Below are 17,030 nucleotides of genomic sequence, written 5' to 3'. Positions count from 1 at the left end.
GCACGCAGAGGCAGGGTAGAAAGAGTTGGCCGGTTTCCCACCGATACCAGCTGCTATTGGGTTCTGAATGCTCCAAGGCAAAACATCTTAAGGCTACAAACCCTGGGCAGAGTTCCGAGGCAGCAAAGTTCAAATTAGAACCTCGGAACTTAAAAACGGTCTAACTTCAAACCTTAAGTCATGGGCGAAAAGGAGGCTTGGGGGAAGAGCTGGCGCATAGCCTTTTGCTACTTTGCTCACCAGCTCCTACCAAATCAGTCAAATCACACCCCTGTAGTCTGGTACTCCTGAGAAGGCCCAGGGGGGACGCCGAAGGGGGCAAGGAAGGGGACAGTCAGTCAACCACCTTCTAGTCCTGGAGTCACGGAAGATAACACTAATGCCTGGAAGCCCGAGACGGCGGACTTCACCCGCTCTACCTGTGGAGAGGCCAATAAAGCTCAGAGAAGTTCCGAGATTTGCACTTCTGCCGTGAGAGAGCCAGGCTTGCCACCTCTTTAGACCTAAGGGGTGGAGGATGGAGGTCGGATAGCAGCGCCCTAGGAAAGAAACCACTTACATGTGTCTAGCGCTTCCTAGAGGCCGCAGAGGATATAGCTCCACCAGCGGGCGGGGAGGGGAGCGTTTAGCTTGCTTCACACCAGGGACTCCCGCTTAGGCAGCGTGACTTTCGGGCGAGTCGGCGGCTCTTAAGACTTGTTTTCCCAGAAGCAAATCAGGAGGGGGAAAGGACGGGCGCGAGCTGAGTGCGCGCGGGACCGTGTGTGCGCTCGAGCACAGGCGATCGCCGGGGTTTCCCGAGTTTTGAACGCTTAAATGTTGGTTTTGACACCCCCCCCCCCATGGGTGCTGGGAGTCACACCTTAATTTCACATCTAGAAAACGCGTCCCTCCGAGGCAAAGCGAGCCCCTCCCCGCCTGTCCCCAGAGGGTGACGTGTTGTGCCGAGGACCCAGAGGAGTCCGGTTCCTAGTACCGCAAATCTCTGGCTTCCAGGTACAGCACACGGAGGCGCAGATCCCCCGCCGGAACTTAACCAAGAGACAAACTTCCACGCGTGCTCAAGACGTGGGAGGGACACTCTCAAGCCCGTTCAACTTCAACCCACTTTCGCACTCCTGGGGCACACACAACCATCTTAACCCGCGCCGCTGCCTCCCGGAAGTGCGGGGGTGCAGAGCCTGCTGAAGCTCAGGTCGCTCAGCCGCTTCACACGTGTGTGAGTGTGTGTGTGTGTGTGTGCATCTGTGCGCGTCACCTCCACTCTCGTGCGTGTGTGCCACCTTCACTCCCCTCCCAGGCCTTCCACCCCGGGCCACTAGAGCGCCTCCCCAGCTTTCCGGATCCCCGCGTCTCGGGTCTCGGTCTGGGTCCCCATCCCTGAACTTGAGCCCGCCTCCGACAGACGCCGCAAGGGTCCAGCCGACCCGGCAGCCTCCGTCACTAGACAGCCAAACCAAGACGTCAGCCCACAATGCACCGCGCAGGCCGGGAAAGACGCGCCGGGGAGGGAACCCGGGAACACAAGCCCGAGCGCCGCGCGGGAGGAGGGAGGGAGGGAGGGAGGAGGAGAAAGAAGGGCCCAACTGTAGGAGCGCAGCGGAGCATTACCTCATCCCGTGAGCCTCCGCGGGCCCAGAGAAGAATCTTCTAGGGTGAGGTCTCCATGGCGACAGGCGGGCCCGCCCCCCTGAGAGCGACGCAAGCCAATGGGAAGGCCTTGGGGTGACATCATGGGCTATTTTTAGGGGTTGACTGGTAGCAGATAAGTGTTGAGCTCAGGCTGGATAAGGACTCAGAGTTGCACTGAGTGTGGCAGAGACGACCTGGTAGGAACGCGCTCAAGCAGAAAGGCAGACAGAGAGACGGACGGACGGTCTCGGTCAACCTGGACGGCCGCGGACTCCGGGCTGCTCATCTGTTTGTCTTCATTTTCTCACCGACTCCTTGGATCCAGTGCCCGCGGTTCCAGCATCGGTGTTTTGGGGAGCACTTGAAGAGTCCCTTCTCCCGCCTTCCCCGGAGAAGCTCCCAAGTCCCGGCGCTGCTGACAGCATCGAGAGCGGCGCCTGCCCGCGCGAGGAAATAGGCGAGCGGCTACGCCGGCCAGCAACTTTCCTGACCCAGAAGACCGGGAACAAGTGGCCCGGAGCGAACTTTTGCAAATCTTTGCTGCGCCTTAGGCTGCCACCGAGACCGTAAAAGAAAAGGGAGAAGAGGAACCTACACACTCAGCCAGACTCGCACAGGCGGCTGAAGTTGGGCGAGCGCTAGCCGCGGCCGCCGAGCGTCCCCCTCCCCCTCGCCGCGGAGGAGGGGACAGTTGTCGGAGTCCGGGGCGGCGGAGCCCGATCGCGGGGCTTCCACCGAGAGTTCCCTGACGACTGGTTTGCGCCGCCGGAGAGTCGCTGTCGCTGGAGCTGGTCCGTAGTCCCCGAGGAACCGCTGCCATCCGAGAGCGCTCGGTGAGTGACCGCGACTTTTCAAAGCCCGGCGGCAGCGCGCGGGAGTCGACCAACGTGAGCGCAGGCGGTTTCTTAACCCTGCTCTCCCTGGAGCGAGCTGGGGAGGAGGGCGCAGGGGGGAGCATCGCCGACCGGAGCGCGCGCTCTTAGACAAACTTTACTTGTCACTGAAGCAGGGACGCACGGGTGTCCCCCGCTCCCCAGCGAGCTGTTGCGGCCCCGAAACTTCAGCGCACAGCCCAGGCCAACCCCGCGTGAACTGACCGACCGTTCTATGACTGCAAAGATGGAAACGACCTTCTACGACGATGCCCTCAACGCCTCGTTCCTCCAGTCCGAGAGCGGCGCCTACGGCTACAGTAACCCTAAGATCCTGAAACAGAGCATGACCTTGAACCTGGCCGACCCGGTGGGCAATCTGAAGCCGCACCTCCGCGCCAAGAACTCGGACCTCCTCACGTCGCCCGACGTTGGGCTGCTTAAGCTGGCGTCGCCCGAACTGGAGCGCCTGATCATCCAGTCCAGCAATGGACACATCACCACCACGCCGACCCCCACCCAGTTCTTGTGCCCCAAGAACGTGACCGACGAGCAGGAGGGCTTCGCAGAGGGCTTCGTGCGCGCCCTGGCCGAACTGCATAGCCAGAACACGCTGCCCAGCGTCACGTCCGCGGCACAGCCGGTCAGCGGGGCGGGCATGGTGGCTCCCGCGGTGGCATCGGTAGCCGGCGCTGGCGGTGGCGGCGGCTACAGCGCCAGCCTGCACAGCGAGCCTCCGGTCTACGCCAACCTCAGCAACTTCAACCCGGGTGCGCTGAGCAGCGGCGGGGCGCCCTCCTACGGCGCGGCCGGGCTGGCTTTTCCGTCGCAGCCCCAGCAGCAGCAGCAGCCGCCTCAGCCGCCGCACCACTTGCCCCAACAGATCCCGGTGCAGCACCCCCGGCTGCAGGCCCTGAAGGAAGAGCCACAGACGGTGCCCGAGATGCCGGGAGAGACCCCGCCCCTGTCCCCCATCGACATGGAGTCTCAGGAGCGGATCAAGGCGGAGAGGAAGCGCATGAGGAACCGCATCGCTGCCTCCAAGTGCCGGAAAAGGAAGCTGGAGAGGATCGCCCGACTAGAGGAAAAAGTGAAAACCTTGAAAGCGCAAAACTCGGAGCTGGCGTCCACGGCCAACATGCTCAGGGAACAGGTGGCACAGCTTAAACAGAAAGTCATGAACCACGTTAACAGTGGGTGCCAGCTCATGCTAACGCAGCAGTTGCAAACGTTTTGAGGACAGACTGTAAGGGCTGAGGGGTAATGGAAGAAAAAAATATCAGAGACAGACTTGAGAACTTGACTGGTTGCGAAAGAAAAACAAAAGTGCCCGAGTACCGAAGCCAAGGGTACACAAGATGGACTGGGTTGCGTCCTGACGGCGCCCCCAGTGTGTTGGAGTGGGAAGGACGTGGCGCGCCTTGCCTTGGCGCGGAGCCAGAGAGCGGCGGCCTATTGGCTGACAGGCCTGGCGAATGGGCTGTGCCCGCGCGACCAGAGCGATGGACTTTTCGTTAACATTGACCAAGAACTGCATGGACCTAACATTCGATCTCATTCAGTATTAAAGGGGGGGTGGGAGGGTTACAAACTGCAAACTGTAGATTGCTTCTGTAGTGCTCCTTAAGAACACAAAGCAGGGAGGGCTAGGGAGGGGAGGGAGGCTCGTGAATGCCAGGCTAGACCGCAGATGAACTTCCCTGGCCTGCCTCCCTCGACTGTGTATGTACATATATATTTTTTTTTAATTTGATGAAAGCTGATTACTGTCAATAAACAGCTTCCTGCCTTTGTAAGTTATTCCATGTTTGTTTGTTTGGGTGTCCTGCCCAGTGTTGTTTGTAAATAAGAGATTTGAAGCGTTCTGAGTTTACCATTTGTAATAAAGTATATAATTTTTTTATGTTTTGTTTCTGAAAATTTCCAGAAAGGATATTTAAGAAAATACAATAAAGTATTGAAAAGTAGCCCCCAACCTCTTGGCTGCACTATGAATAGATAATGGTAGCTAGATGGAGTAACAGCTGAGTGTCAGATCTAGCGTAAAAGCTGTGTTCTCTGTTTGATTGTAGAAATAGACGCCCTGCATGCTTTCATTGGGTCACGCTCTCCCCCCCCCCCTGCCCCCAGCAACCCCCGAGTCCAGACTGTTAACCAGAAGATGGTATGGTGTTTCTAGAGGCTGGAAGACAGGGATGGTGTAAGGGAGGGGACGCCCCACTGGGAAAGCAGACGCCAGTTTAGAGCTGGATCTGTTCAAGAGGCATGTGCTGTGCTCATTTATAATCCTAGTAGAGGTTTAGCAATAGCTGCTTCTTCTCAAAGCAGGAACCCATGGAAGTTTTTACAGATGTCTCCTTCCAGCCTGGACTCCGACAACTCCGAGAGAAAGATGGCCTTTGCTTGTGCATATTTATAACAGCATTCTTGTTGCAATAAATGTATTCAAATAACGGTTTAGAAAATCTTGAATTCCTTTCCCTTTGCTACTTTTTTATTCCTGAACCAAATACTGAAGGTTTCCCAGCGTCTGGGGTTAGCATCACTATACTCTAAACCTAGTAAATTTAGAGGCAAAGACTTTAGGAAGAGTCAAACTAGAAGTTGGGGCCTGGTGGACTATTCTCCCAACCCCCCCTTCTCCCTCCCCTTTTGTCAACCCCTATCCCCATCTCTCCCCAATACCAGGGAAGTGACCAGTGTACCAACCCATATTTATTTTTTTAAACTTATTTCAAAATAATCTGACTTAAATAATTACAGAGCCAATCTAGGAAGATGCCATCATAAATTCTGTGGGGGCAGATTCACAAGAGAAATGCCCCCCCCAACACTGATTATATAACACACACATCTGTAATCTCAGCTCTGGGGAGACTGAAAACTTGAATTGTGTCTACAGATACAACAGGTTATCAACAAGTGTGTATTTAACAAGGGGACATTTTTTTGCCAGGTTCCTTGTCATCCCACGAGCTGCTGTAATTATCAAGCAGCAAAAGCAATTTGACATCCAGAAACACCTCACAGAGGATTCAGCCTGTCTCTTGGCTCATTAGCAGTGTTCCAGTATGCAACAGGTCTGGGAGTGCCTGTGGCGGTAAATCCAAACACAGTTTCTCGGGCGCACATTTAGGTCTGCAGGGGCCTGGACAGGCTGCTTGGGTGTCAGACACACTCCGTTGTGATAATACTCCTGGAACAAAGAGTTACTGGGAGCCAAGGCACTTTCGCCACACAGTGAATTTGCTGATGTCAGCAATCCGGAAGGTGAGTTGATCTTTGACCATATTAGGAGCAGCAGAGGGATGATAAAGCACTTTAGGGTGTGGCTCTGTGGAAGCTAAACAAGTGCAAAGTAGATCAGTACACAGGCTGGGAAACTGATAACCAGAGTGCTAGACTAGGCCCAGACAGCACAACTGAGAAATGCCACGCCGCTCGGCAGCTGACTAAAGAGGAGGGGGGAAGAAAGGAAAAGAAAAAAGGCCTCAAGCTTATTCCTGTTTTTGTCCCTTTCAACTAATATTTTGAGTTACATTCCTGAAATTCTAACTATTCTAACCCAAAGAGATTAAAGAAAAACATAATGACAACAGAGGAAAGGAAACAATGGTATCCTGTAAACTTCAAAAGAGGAGAATTAGCTAATTACTGCAGACATAGTTCTATTATGGACTTTCAGTGTGCCCGACTTTAGGTAGCACTCAGGATGAAGAAAATGGCATATAAAGTCACTAATCCTTTCTTAGTTATGTATATAAGTATGTATAATTCATAGATTATTAACCGTTGTGACAGAGGGTTTGTATAATCGTTAGGAATGTCCACATGGAAATAGTATTATCTTTTATTTTACCTTCCAAGAGCTCTGTGGTAAAATGAGCCAATCAATACTACATGTTCACCATCAGAAGTCTGTTTGTGTGAGTCTGGGTCTCTGGGCATTTCAGACTCCAAACCTGTGGTCCTGTTATTCTACTCCTCCTCCGGCCAGCCTTTCATTCCCCTTCAAGCGATCACTCTCGCCTAAGTTCTCTAAGGTTACTTGGTGTCCTGGTTTGAGCTCATGCTTGGATTTCTTTCCACAATGGATTACGATCTCCAAGTGTAGCCAGAATAAATCCTTTTCCTCCCTAAAATTTCTTGTTTATGCGCAGTGTGTTTTGTCACAGCATCAGAAAGGTAACTAGAGCTTAAATTTGGCTTAATGGCACCTTCTCTATAAAATGTTCCTTGATGGTTCCATGTTCCTGTGGAGTGAAGAATCCCCCTTGTAGCATCATAACACTTATGAAAATGTGAGCATTGGTGAATGTCTGCGTCAAGGCTAAAACTCTATCCTGCTAATCAGAGGATTCTCGGGTTCCTACTATAGGGCCTGGCGCATAATGGGCCGACACAAAATAATGTTTGATAACCGAGTAAACAAGACTGAAGGTCTTTCTTCAACCTTATTCCCCTAACTTAATTATTCTAATGGGGTATATTTTATCCATGCTCTGTTGTATAATACAAGGTGGATCAAAGCTAGCCCCCAAAGTCAAACTTAGCCCACAACAAAGTTCTAACACTTGCTTCTCAATTAGTGTTCCTTGAAGAATTAGGCTGTCAGCCTGATCATACCAGATGCCATACAGAGCAACCCCTCCTGCCTTCACTAATGTAAGGGGTCACCTTGTATAAAATCGATCTACCTGAAACATTAGGCGTGGCAGTGGAGGTCGGAAGGACCAGGCAAGCACAGGAAGTAGTTCCATGTGTGATGTTAGTAGAAACAACTGACTTCGTTGGTTGTGACAAAGGAGACTTTCTGCAGTTGGATGCATGGCTGGGGTCTGTCTAGAGGTAATATTCAGTAATTGCTTGCTGAGACAAGAGTCACACTGATCATTCAACACACGTGTCCTTTGTTGTCAGAAAAGAACTGTACTAACTACGCAGAGGAGGAAAGAATGCTTTTCAATCTAGCCGCCCTTTCCCTCCATTATCCACTCTGTGCTGGATCAGTCTTCCAGAGGAGGAGAAGAGAAGCCAAGAAGGGCACAGAAGTAAAAGTACTTCTTACCTGTGGCAAACAGATTCAGTTCTTTGGTTTTGGACTCTCAAGACATCCTAGATAAGGCAGCCACTGGGCCTGGATCTCTTTAAGGCCCTATCAGGCTATGAGGTAACATTGAGAATGCCGCCACCTTTATTTGCAAGAAACTCACTCTGGAAAAAGGGCGCAGGGGATAAAGTAGACACTATTCCAGCGGTACACAACACATGCTCTAAGAAAGCAATGGCAGGAGAGGGGCAAAGAAGCCATTGGAAAGAAAGATTTCACAGAAGTGACATTTGGACCAATCCAGGCAGAGAAGTGTATATTTAAAGCACAAAAGCAACACGATAGAGCACCATGCGATGGGGGTGTGGGATCTGTTTGAAGAGGCCAGAAAGCAAACTGTGCAAAGAAAAGCAGGGGATGAAATGGGAGTGAGTTAGGGTCAGCTTATGTCGTGGCACCCCGTCCACGCTGTGTTGTGATTAATGGAGAAATGCAGAGGGATGTGAAGCTGAGAAGGGACATGATCAATATTGGAAACACGTATACTGCAAGGACTCATGGGTAGGGAAGAGGCTAGATAAAGGAAATAATAACAAAAAGGTTTAATTGAGAGGACAAACTGGGCAGATGATGTCTTGCTCCCAGCTACATCATTCACTTTTCTTGTTCTTAAGTCACCCGGCAGATTAAACCTAAAGGGTTCTGTCAAGAGGCCCCTTATCCTTGCTGTTTTCCCCGCTTGTCTTCGTCTCCAATGTCAGTTTGACCTCTAGGAGGAAAGTCATCTTTCAGATACTTCCTGAAATACACAGGAAAGAAATGGAGTTGCAACATCTAGGCCAGGCCACTAGGGTGAGAACTCAGAGTGGGTCCTCAAGGGAGCAGGATACAACCTGACTTTGTCTAGCCACCCAGAACTGATCAAAGTTATCCAAACTCTTTGCAGCATTGGCAAAGAGGGCAACAATTTTATGAATGTCACGGGAATTTGAATGTCTTACAGTCACACAACACTCATTTTCCTCAACAAGTAACATGGCGTGCCTGTTCTGTGTGAGGCACTGAGAACACGGTGGGGAGGGAGATTGCTAAGAGATTTTAGCAATCTCTTGGATTTTATAATCTAATAAGAAAGATCACAATAAGGAAAGCAGGCAAGTAAGTGCATGGTTGTATATGGACCAGTTCGGCGAAGAACTGGATGCTAGTGACTAGAAAGACAATTTAAATTGAGTAGGGAGCAAAGATGGTGGGAGAGGAACCTGAGCTAAGGATTCTCAGATGACAAAGAGCTGGGCAGGTGGAGAACAGGAAGGCAGACTTAGGTAAGTCCGAAGAGAGGGGCAGCCTGCGAGACAGCTGTGGAAAGACTGCAGCACTCTGTAGGCTATGACAGAGCCTAGGTCACTGGAGTGAAGCGAGCAAAGGGGAGCATGGAGAACAGCGGCATCTCTACTGGACAGTCCCAAATACGTCTATCTTAATATGTTCTCCCCACTTTCCTGGGTACCAATCAGAGTTCTAGTTCATGAGACTAGAAGCCAAAGCTCCTAGCGAACGCTGAGTGCTGCTGTTGAGGCCACGTGTCCAATCACAATTCTGGGGCAGTGATTCTGCTGCGAGGCTTCAACAATTCTACTCTTTCCCTGTTTTGTGATGGGCATCAGATGACCCTGTGTCCTTGGATCCTTCACTGAGTACACACGCTTAGTTTTCCACGGAGGACCCTGAGGAGCAGAGTAACTCTTCAGAAGGTTCTCCGATGTGCATAACATCTGAGCAAAGGTAACCAGATAGTCTCCCGAGAGATTCTGTCCGTGTCTCAGCAGCGTCCAATGAACTTTCTATGCCCTGCTGCAAACCCTCCCTTCCTGGAGGGAACGGAATACCCAGTGCTGCGAAGCCCTGGCGGTTTCTTGCTATGTAAACTTCCTTAGTGAACGGCCCAGCAAAGCCTTTGCTTGAGAGCTCACTCGTTGTTGCTTCAGAAAATTGGGTTATCAGATCATTGATTAAGTTTCTGCCTTCATAGGCTGTGGGTGCTTCTGAGCCACCTGGATAGAATTTGGATATTTCTCAAATCTCAGCGCCATCTGTCTCTCAGCTCCTACCGATGGCTAATCTCCTCCAGAATGTATTAATTCAGTTTGGGAAGAACTTTGACCTACCTTATCTCAAATCCGACAAGAAGGTGGGCAGACCGCTGAGTTGTGATATAATTGATCTTTATACTAGTTAGGCTGTTTACAGGGACTAGAACAGAAGAGAAAATTTCAATAGGTATCCAAATAGGAAACAGGTCCAGAGATGGCAAACATAATAGTTTGGCAGTATCATGGTCCAGCTATCTTTGATTTCTTTATTTTACTGTGCTCGGTGTACCAGGGGAAATTCTTCCATGGAATGGGTTTACCTGTGGCAGTTCCTAGCTTTACAAGTAAATGCAAACAGCTACCAACAGAACATAATCTTTCCTTCCATTTTTCCATTGTCTGTAACCCTTTTCTGCCCCAATGGATGTCTTCTCAGGTCCCATTGACCAGGAGCAAGTTATGTGTCTACAGACTATCCCAGACAAGAGAATAAGCCCACCATTCCCCTTCCCTATTTAATCTCCTCGAACGATGTGGAAAGCGTTTTGAATTGTGTTAGCCATTCAGTTCAAACCACAGTAATATAAATGTTATCCAAGCAGAGACTTAACAGTGACTATGAGATTCAATATGTTCAGAATGGGGTATCCATCAACACAGATCCCTAAATAATATAGATATTTATCAGAGTCCCCCCAATCCCCTTGAATATTCTTATGGCAAATGTTTATTAATTGTACAAACAAAACACTAGAACTTGTTGGTTTTGAATACTGAGATTAGAGGACTGTGTGTACAGTAGCTTTATCAAGCCTCTTCTAACTCCATTGAGAACCAAACTTCTGCAGCAGTAACCTCAAGTAGGAACCAAAAGTATCTGCCACAGTATTTTATACTAGCAATTGGCATCTACATACTATTCATAGTGGATACCATTTATAAGTGTAGATACTACACTAGGACTCACCATGAGGATACTCGGTCGGTCTTTATTTATATATGAGAAAATGAAGGTTCATAAGTTGTTCAAGTTTATGAAATAAGTAATAGGTAGAAACTAGAGCTGAATCTAAGCTGACTCCAAAGAATTGACCTTGCCCTGGAGTACTCTTGCCATATAAATGTCTGCCTCTGTTGATCTCATGACTTCTCTGTCACACGGATACTTTGTCATTTCATTTTGCGTATATTTAAAAAAATTAAAGATTCAGAAAAGAAAACAAGCTGGCTGAACTTCACAGAGCTGGGAAGGGATTGGGACCCCTGTCCCTCCTTACCACTCTGCTGGATGTACAAAGAACCGAAGCCTGATGGGGGATGGAGGAAGATCTAGCAGCAGCAGCGGCAAGTTTGGGAGGTAAGCACTGCTGGCTTAGAGCTGACCTCTGCTTCTTGTGGCTGGGGAGCATGGAGCAAGTCCTTCAATCATGCCAAGCCCCAATTTTTCCTTTTGTAAAAAGGAAACCAACCATAGCATCAACAAACGGCTGCTGGGATGATCATTTTTACAAAACACCTGTCTATAGCAGGCTAGTGACTATTAGGCATTTTTCAGTGTGGGTTTGTTAATTCAGAAGTAAGTGACCATGAATACACACACACACAAACACACACACACACACACACACACACACACACACACACACACCATGATAGCTGAGTTGAAACCATTTCCTATTAAAAATCCAATGAGGTCTCCAAGGGCCCGTGTCTCAGTCATACAAGGGCTGGCAGGTCCTCTCTGTAGGTTGGAGAAAATTTTGTTTTGCCAGCTGTATTCAAAGGGGAATATTCTCCAGGCATAGCATTGTGAACCTGTTTGGTTTGGCTCACAGGCCTGTCAGCACATTTAGGAAGTGAAGTCAGAAAGAGGCAGGGTTTCAAACACAACTGGCTGCATACAAATGCCCAAGCAATGAAATACCAAAACCAAGCAGGGTATCTGTCAGCCTAGAGTCCTCCCCGTCATCCAGATGTTGTCAGAGAAGCCCTCAAGAATGGCTGAGTGCCTGAAAAGAAAGAGTTGCCAGCACCCAGCGTGTTGTTCGGGAGTACACAGTGGTCATCATTGCCAGCCAGCCTTCTGCCTCCAGAGGAAGAATGACTAATTCTGTGTGACTAATATCCACTCCTTGTATTCCTGAAGTCAAAGTGTAAGAGCAGAGAGGAGGGAGAGAGTGAATGAATTGGGAGTGTTGAGAAGGGACAGAAAGGAGTGAAGACATGGAATTCCAAGAAAGGGACATGATGCTCACAATCCATTCCTAGAGAAAATAGCACAGAGGTTGGAGCTGCATTTTAATAAAACACTACCCGGAAGGGAAAAATATTTAGCTTTTCTGAGCTTCAGTTGCTTTAGTTATAAAATGAAGTTAATAACATATTCCTTTTGGATTGTTGCAAGGATTAAGTAAACTAATTTGTGGAAAAGGGCCAGGCCTATCACTGGCAAAGCATAGATGTATCCATTAGAACTTCTTGACTGCCATTGACAGATAATTCCGTTTCAACAGAGAGATTTCACTGGAAAGCCATTGGGAGAGGTATATACGCAACTCCGATGGCATCATTTGGTCTGTCTCTGTATCTCCACCCACTGTAGGGATGATCAGTTTCATTCTTGTCTCTGGTTCGCATCTGCAGTTCAGCTCTCTGTCCACACAAATGAGATAGGTGCAGCATTTCCTCACGTGCCCCCAGAGTTATGCGTCATTGGTCTCATTAGGTCTCATATCCACAAGGGGTGGGAGGTATATCAGTTGCCTTTTTTAAAAAGGTGTTAACCACCCATCTCTGAAAGCTCTGTGGCCAGATAGGAAGGTTGGAGGAGATCTTCCAAGAAAAATCAAGATCTAGAAGGGAATAGGTCAGGAACTGATCTGGAGGGTCAAACAGAACATGTCTAATGCCTGAGCTGATTTGGTGATTTTCGTGCTTATCCTTAGCAGGGATTTGTAGGCAGGACAAAGGGGTAGCTATACAAATCTTATTCTGGGTCAGAATTCACTAGCTGTTAGTTAGTGGCTCATTCTTCTCTAATGGCAAATACCCAGGAGGATTGCATTAAATCATACAAGATGCATGAGGTTTTGGTAAAGGGAGCTGGACTTGGTTACTGTGATGGTTACTTTTAATTGTCAACATAGCACAGTCTAGAATCCCCAGAGAAGAGAGTGTCACTGGGGGGACTGTCTGGATTAGGCTGGCCTGTGGACTTGTCTATGGGACATTATCTTGACTATGTTAATGGAGTGCGAAGACTTGCCTACCATGGGTGACACCATTTTCTAGGAAGGGGGTTCTGTAATGTTTAAGAATTGAGAAAGTGAGCTCAACACTTGTGTTCATGTTGTAGATACAATGTGACTAGCTGCCTCTCGAGTTTCTCCTGCCTTCCTCTCCCAGCCACCATGATTGACATAGAACCGAATTTTCTCGTAAGTTGCTTTTGTCAGAGCACTTTATCACAGCCATGGGGAATAAAATGAGCAGAGCTGCTATTATGATGCTCGCTATTAAAATGGATTCATTTAGACACATTAAGCAAAGAGTTGGTATTCTTTAGACAATTTTTTGAAAACCCATGCTGGGCTTTTCATTTTCCTCTATTTACCTGCTTATCTGATGTCATCACTATCAACGTCTCCAACAGTCTTTCTACAATCCCATCACTAGAGCAGCGAAAGGGGAAGAATGAAATAACTTATTATCGTGACCGAATTATGAGGAAACACTAAGGAACTTTAATTTCCTCCTCCTCCTCAGGATGAATCAAAGCTCGTGACACCCAGAATCTAGAATGTGGGAGAAGTACCTGAAAATTCCTAGTAATAAAAATTGACTTTAATCGTATGTTAATGGTAGATCCAGTGTTACAACTATGAAACATTATAGCAGATCAATCACTGGTGTATGTCTTAAAACCATTCTAGGCTAAAATGGGGTAATTTGTGGCAAAATAGACTTACAAGCTTTCCATTTAGGATACTGTGAAAGTTCATCTTCATTGTTAACTTAATTACATTTGAAAAACACCTAGAAGAGATACCTCTGGGAACATCTTTTGGAGGTGTTTCCAAAGAGATTTAAGTGAGGAGGAGAGAAGATCCACTCTGAATGTTAGTTAGCTGCATTGCCCCATGGGCTGAAGTCCCAAGATGATGAGGAAAAGAAGGTGTATCGCATGACAACACCCCTTTGTTGCCCAACTGTGGGCACAGTGTGATCAAGCAACTCACTCTTCTGCCATCAAGCCAACCCACCCCCAAAATAAACTCTGTCCCCTCAAACCATAAGCCAGAATAAGAATAAGCCTTGTCCCTTCATGTTCTTTCTTGTCAAGTATTTGGCCATAGCAATGAGAAAAGTAAAGTAGATATTGATATGGGACTGATTTCCCATGATTTGCAAAAGATGCTGCTAATTCTGCTCCTTCACCCCATGAGTATTGATTTCCTCTTCTTCTATAAGCAAGAGGTAAACCCCGGAGGAGAGAAGCAACGCAGACATCAAAAACTAGCGGCATTAATCATGTTGACTGCTATCATAGCAGGGGACACAGTGGGAACAGATACCTGTGTAATAGAGTTGAATAGCTTCTCCTTTGCTGTAGAAGTTCCTTGGGCTTATGACTTAAAGGAACGAGTAAAAGCTGGACATTAAAACGGGATGATGGTGGTTTAGTGTGAGGCGAAATCAGGCACTAAAGAGCATACGATTCAGAGTGCCTGTCAGCCAAAGCTCAACTGTTTTCAGCCCAAATGCATGGAGTTGAATTTATTTATCACCAGATAAGAAAAAGAACTCTTAAATAGCTGTGACTCACTGGTTCTCTGGAACTTGACAATCTGCAAAGGACTGCAGGAATAGAGCAAACAGTGTCAACATAGATGTAGTCAAAGCCCTGCCAGAGTATGGGAGTGGCGGTGAGGGGACTCAGTCAGCCTAGTCACTACAAATGACCTTTCACCTGAGATGTGAGGGATTAGTCACCTCGGGGTGGGGACCTGTCTGTGGCAAAGGTAAGTGTTAGAAGCAGCCAGGAGACCTGGATAGTCAGGATTTAGAATTCCCTCCAGGGAAGGATAAACACACTGGACAGGGATTCCAAGAATTCAACCTAATACTCCATGACCAAATTTAGTGTCCAAACCCTCAAGTCTTCAACAGCCTCAGAAGTTATATGGAAGTTAACCAGGAACGCTCTTTTCCTGAAGGCACACTTCCTCCTATTAATGTATGAGCTTGGGTCCCTGGCTCTGAGAAACCAGTGCTGCTTCTATAGCTCTTATCAGACACACAATTTTCATATTTCCTCATATAAGCCTTATAGATTCTATACCGTACAAGGAAACCAAGACAGTATGATTTGTAAAAAAGTCCCAGGACGCTAAGGGACAGGAACCAGATTTGTCTTGAAGACTAATCTCTCGGTCACTAGCTACCTCTGCTAAAGATGTGGTTGTGTTTTCCCTGCCGACCTGACAAATGCCAGATGACAATAACTTAAGAGAGATGCTCGCTTCAGTTCTCAGTCCACCATGGCACCTGGCTCAGCTCTGCCCATCACGGCTGCAACATTCACATCTCAGCAGAGAACCTCAGCTTCTAAAGCCCTGACCACAGTGTGACAGTTAGTTTTAAATGTCCACAAAACAAACCTGAGACTGCACGTTCTTTTCTCCGCCACCTGGACCTGAATAATCACACAGAAACTATATTAATTACAACACTGTTTGGCCCATAGCTTAGGTGTATTCCTAGATAGCTCTTACATCTTAAATTAACATACTTTTGTTTATCTATGTATCACCATGAGGCTGTGGCCTACTGGTAAGGTCCCAGCGTCTGTCTTCTTCTACAGCTATATGGGATCTCCTTGACTCTGCCTCCTCTCTCTCTATTTCCTGTCTGGTTTTACTCTGCTAAGCCATTGGCCAAAACGTTTTTATTCATTAGCCACTAAAAGCAATACTTATTCAGAAGGGCATCCCACATCACAAAAAACCTCGAATCACTAGGGAGGAGAATGTTAACTGAGGAATTGTCCAGATAAGGTTGGCCTGTGGGCACTGACTGTGAATTGGTGTAGGAAGACACACCCTATTATGGGCGGCACCATTTTCCTATGCACAGAGTCTTGAAGTATATAAGAAAGCAAGCATGGCGGGGTTCATTGCTCTCTGTCTTGACTGTGGATGTAATGTCACTAGCTGCTTGAGTTTCTGCTGTATCCCTGCCTTCCTGAATGATGGATAAAGCCTAGTAAACCTTTCCTCCCTACAGTTACCCTTTTTATCAGAATGTTTTTAATCACAGCAGCAGAAAACAAAATAGGAGGCCCATGGATACGTCTGCTGGTAAGACTCCTGCTCCTAAGGCCCACAGACCTCCGCAAACAGCACTCTTGGCTGGCAATAAGACTGTGGAAGACATGTCATATTCAAACTGTCATAAGGACCCAGAGCGTTAGAAATGGTGGAAGATTCCAAGCAACTCCATATTCCTGAGTAACACTAGAGACATAGTAGATTTGCCAGGAGTATCAGCCCTTTTCCTTGGCACAGATGGAGAATGAGAAAGCACACAGGTTACAATTTTCTCTTCTGTCTTTCTCTGGGCTTATGCCCTGTTGTCTGAGATTCCATTTCAGACAAAAACATCAACAATAAAACACTGTTGGCTAAGGCACTAAATTTTCGGCAGATCTGATAGAAACTTAAAAGGAGTCAGATTTTCTAATATATCAAACATTGCAGTTAGTTAGCACCCCACTGAGCAGCTTGGCTGCATTCTGTATGGAGGAAAGGCCATATTTTGACATGGGGAGGGCTTACCATTTCAGTTTGTTCTGGGTTCCTGAGGTCTGGATTCAAGACCTGCTTTTGACCTGACAGGCCTAGGTATCCAAATGTGATTCTTTTTCCTGCCCAAAGACTCTTAGAAGCAGCTGGCTGCCAAGTGCCAGGACAAAGGAGAAACACCCTTTGAAGATGTCCTGAGTCTTAATGGGGGTTTGGTGCTCACTGTGGGTTCACAGTAACAGACTCGAAACTTAATGAGTTTTCTTATACCACGAGTCCTCCAGAGCCCCTGTTTGCTCAGGTGTCCTGTGGTATGCCCTGTTTTCTGAAGCCGAAACAAAAACAAAATATTCATTTTGAGATGAGAGAACAGGAAAAGGAAAGTCACAATCACTGGAATGGGCAAAGTAGTACAGAGGGTCTTTAAAGCGAAATGGATTCGCTATATGCTCTCTTCTCCATTTGGCTAGCCCAAGGATTAAAAGTACAAATCAAATAAAATAGCAGGAGTAATCCGATGTACCAAGTCAATACATCACAGCTTTCCTCCACAGGACCCTTGGGTTTGAACCAATGCCTG

General features: G+C 47.7%; 1 protein-coding gene across 1 annotated transcript; it reads left to right on the top strand.

Annotated features, from left to right (window-relative positions):
* The first annotated feature begins 1,655 nt into the window (after nt 1-1,655).
* Jun (Jun proto-oncogene, AP-1 transcription factor subunit) lies at nt 1,656-4,976 on the top strand. The gene has a single exon (XM_075945038.1). The coding sequence runs from the start codon at nt 2,740-2,742 to the stop codon at nt 3,739-3,741; it is 1,002 nt and encodes a 333-aa protein (XP_075801153.1). The 5' UTR covers nt 1,656-2,739; the 3' UTR covers nt 3,742-4,976.
* Nucleotides 4,977-17,030: the final 12,054 nt, after the last annotated feature.

The sequence above is a fragment of the Microtus pennsylvanicus genome, chromosome 13 (assembly GCF_037038515.1).
Source record: "Microtus pennsylvanicus isolate mMicPen1 chromosome 13, mMicPen1.hap1, whole genome shotgun sequence".
Lineage (NCBI taxonomy): Eukaryota > Metazoa > Chordata > Mammalia > Rodentia > Cricetidae > Microtus > Microtus pennsylvanicus.
Note: the sequence above shows the minus strand (reverse complement) of the source record. Positions and strands in the feature narration are given on the sequence as shown.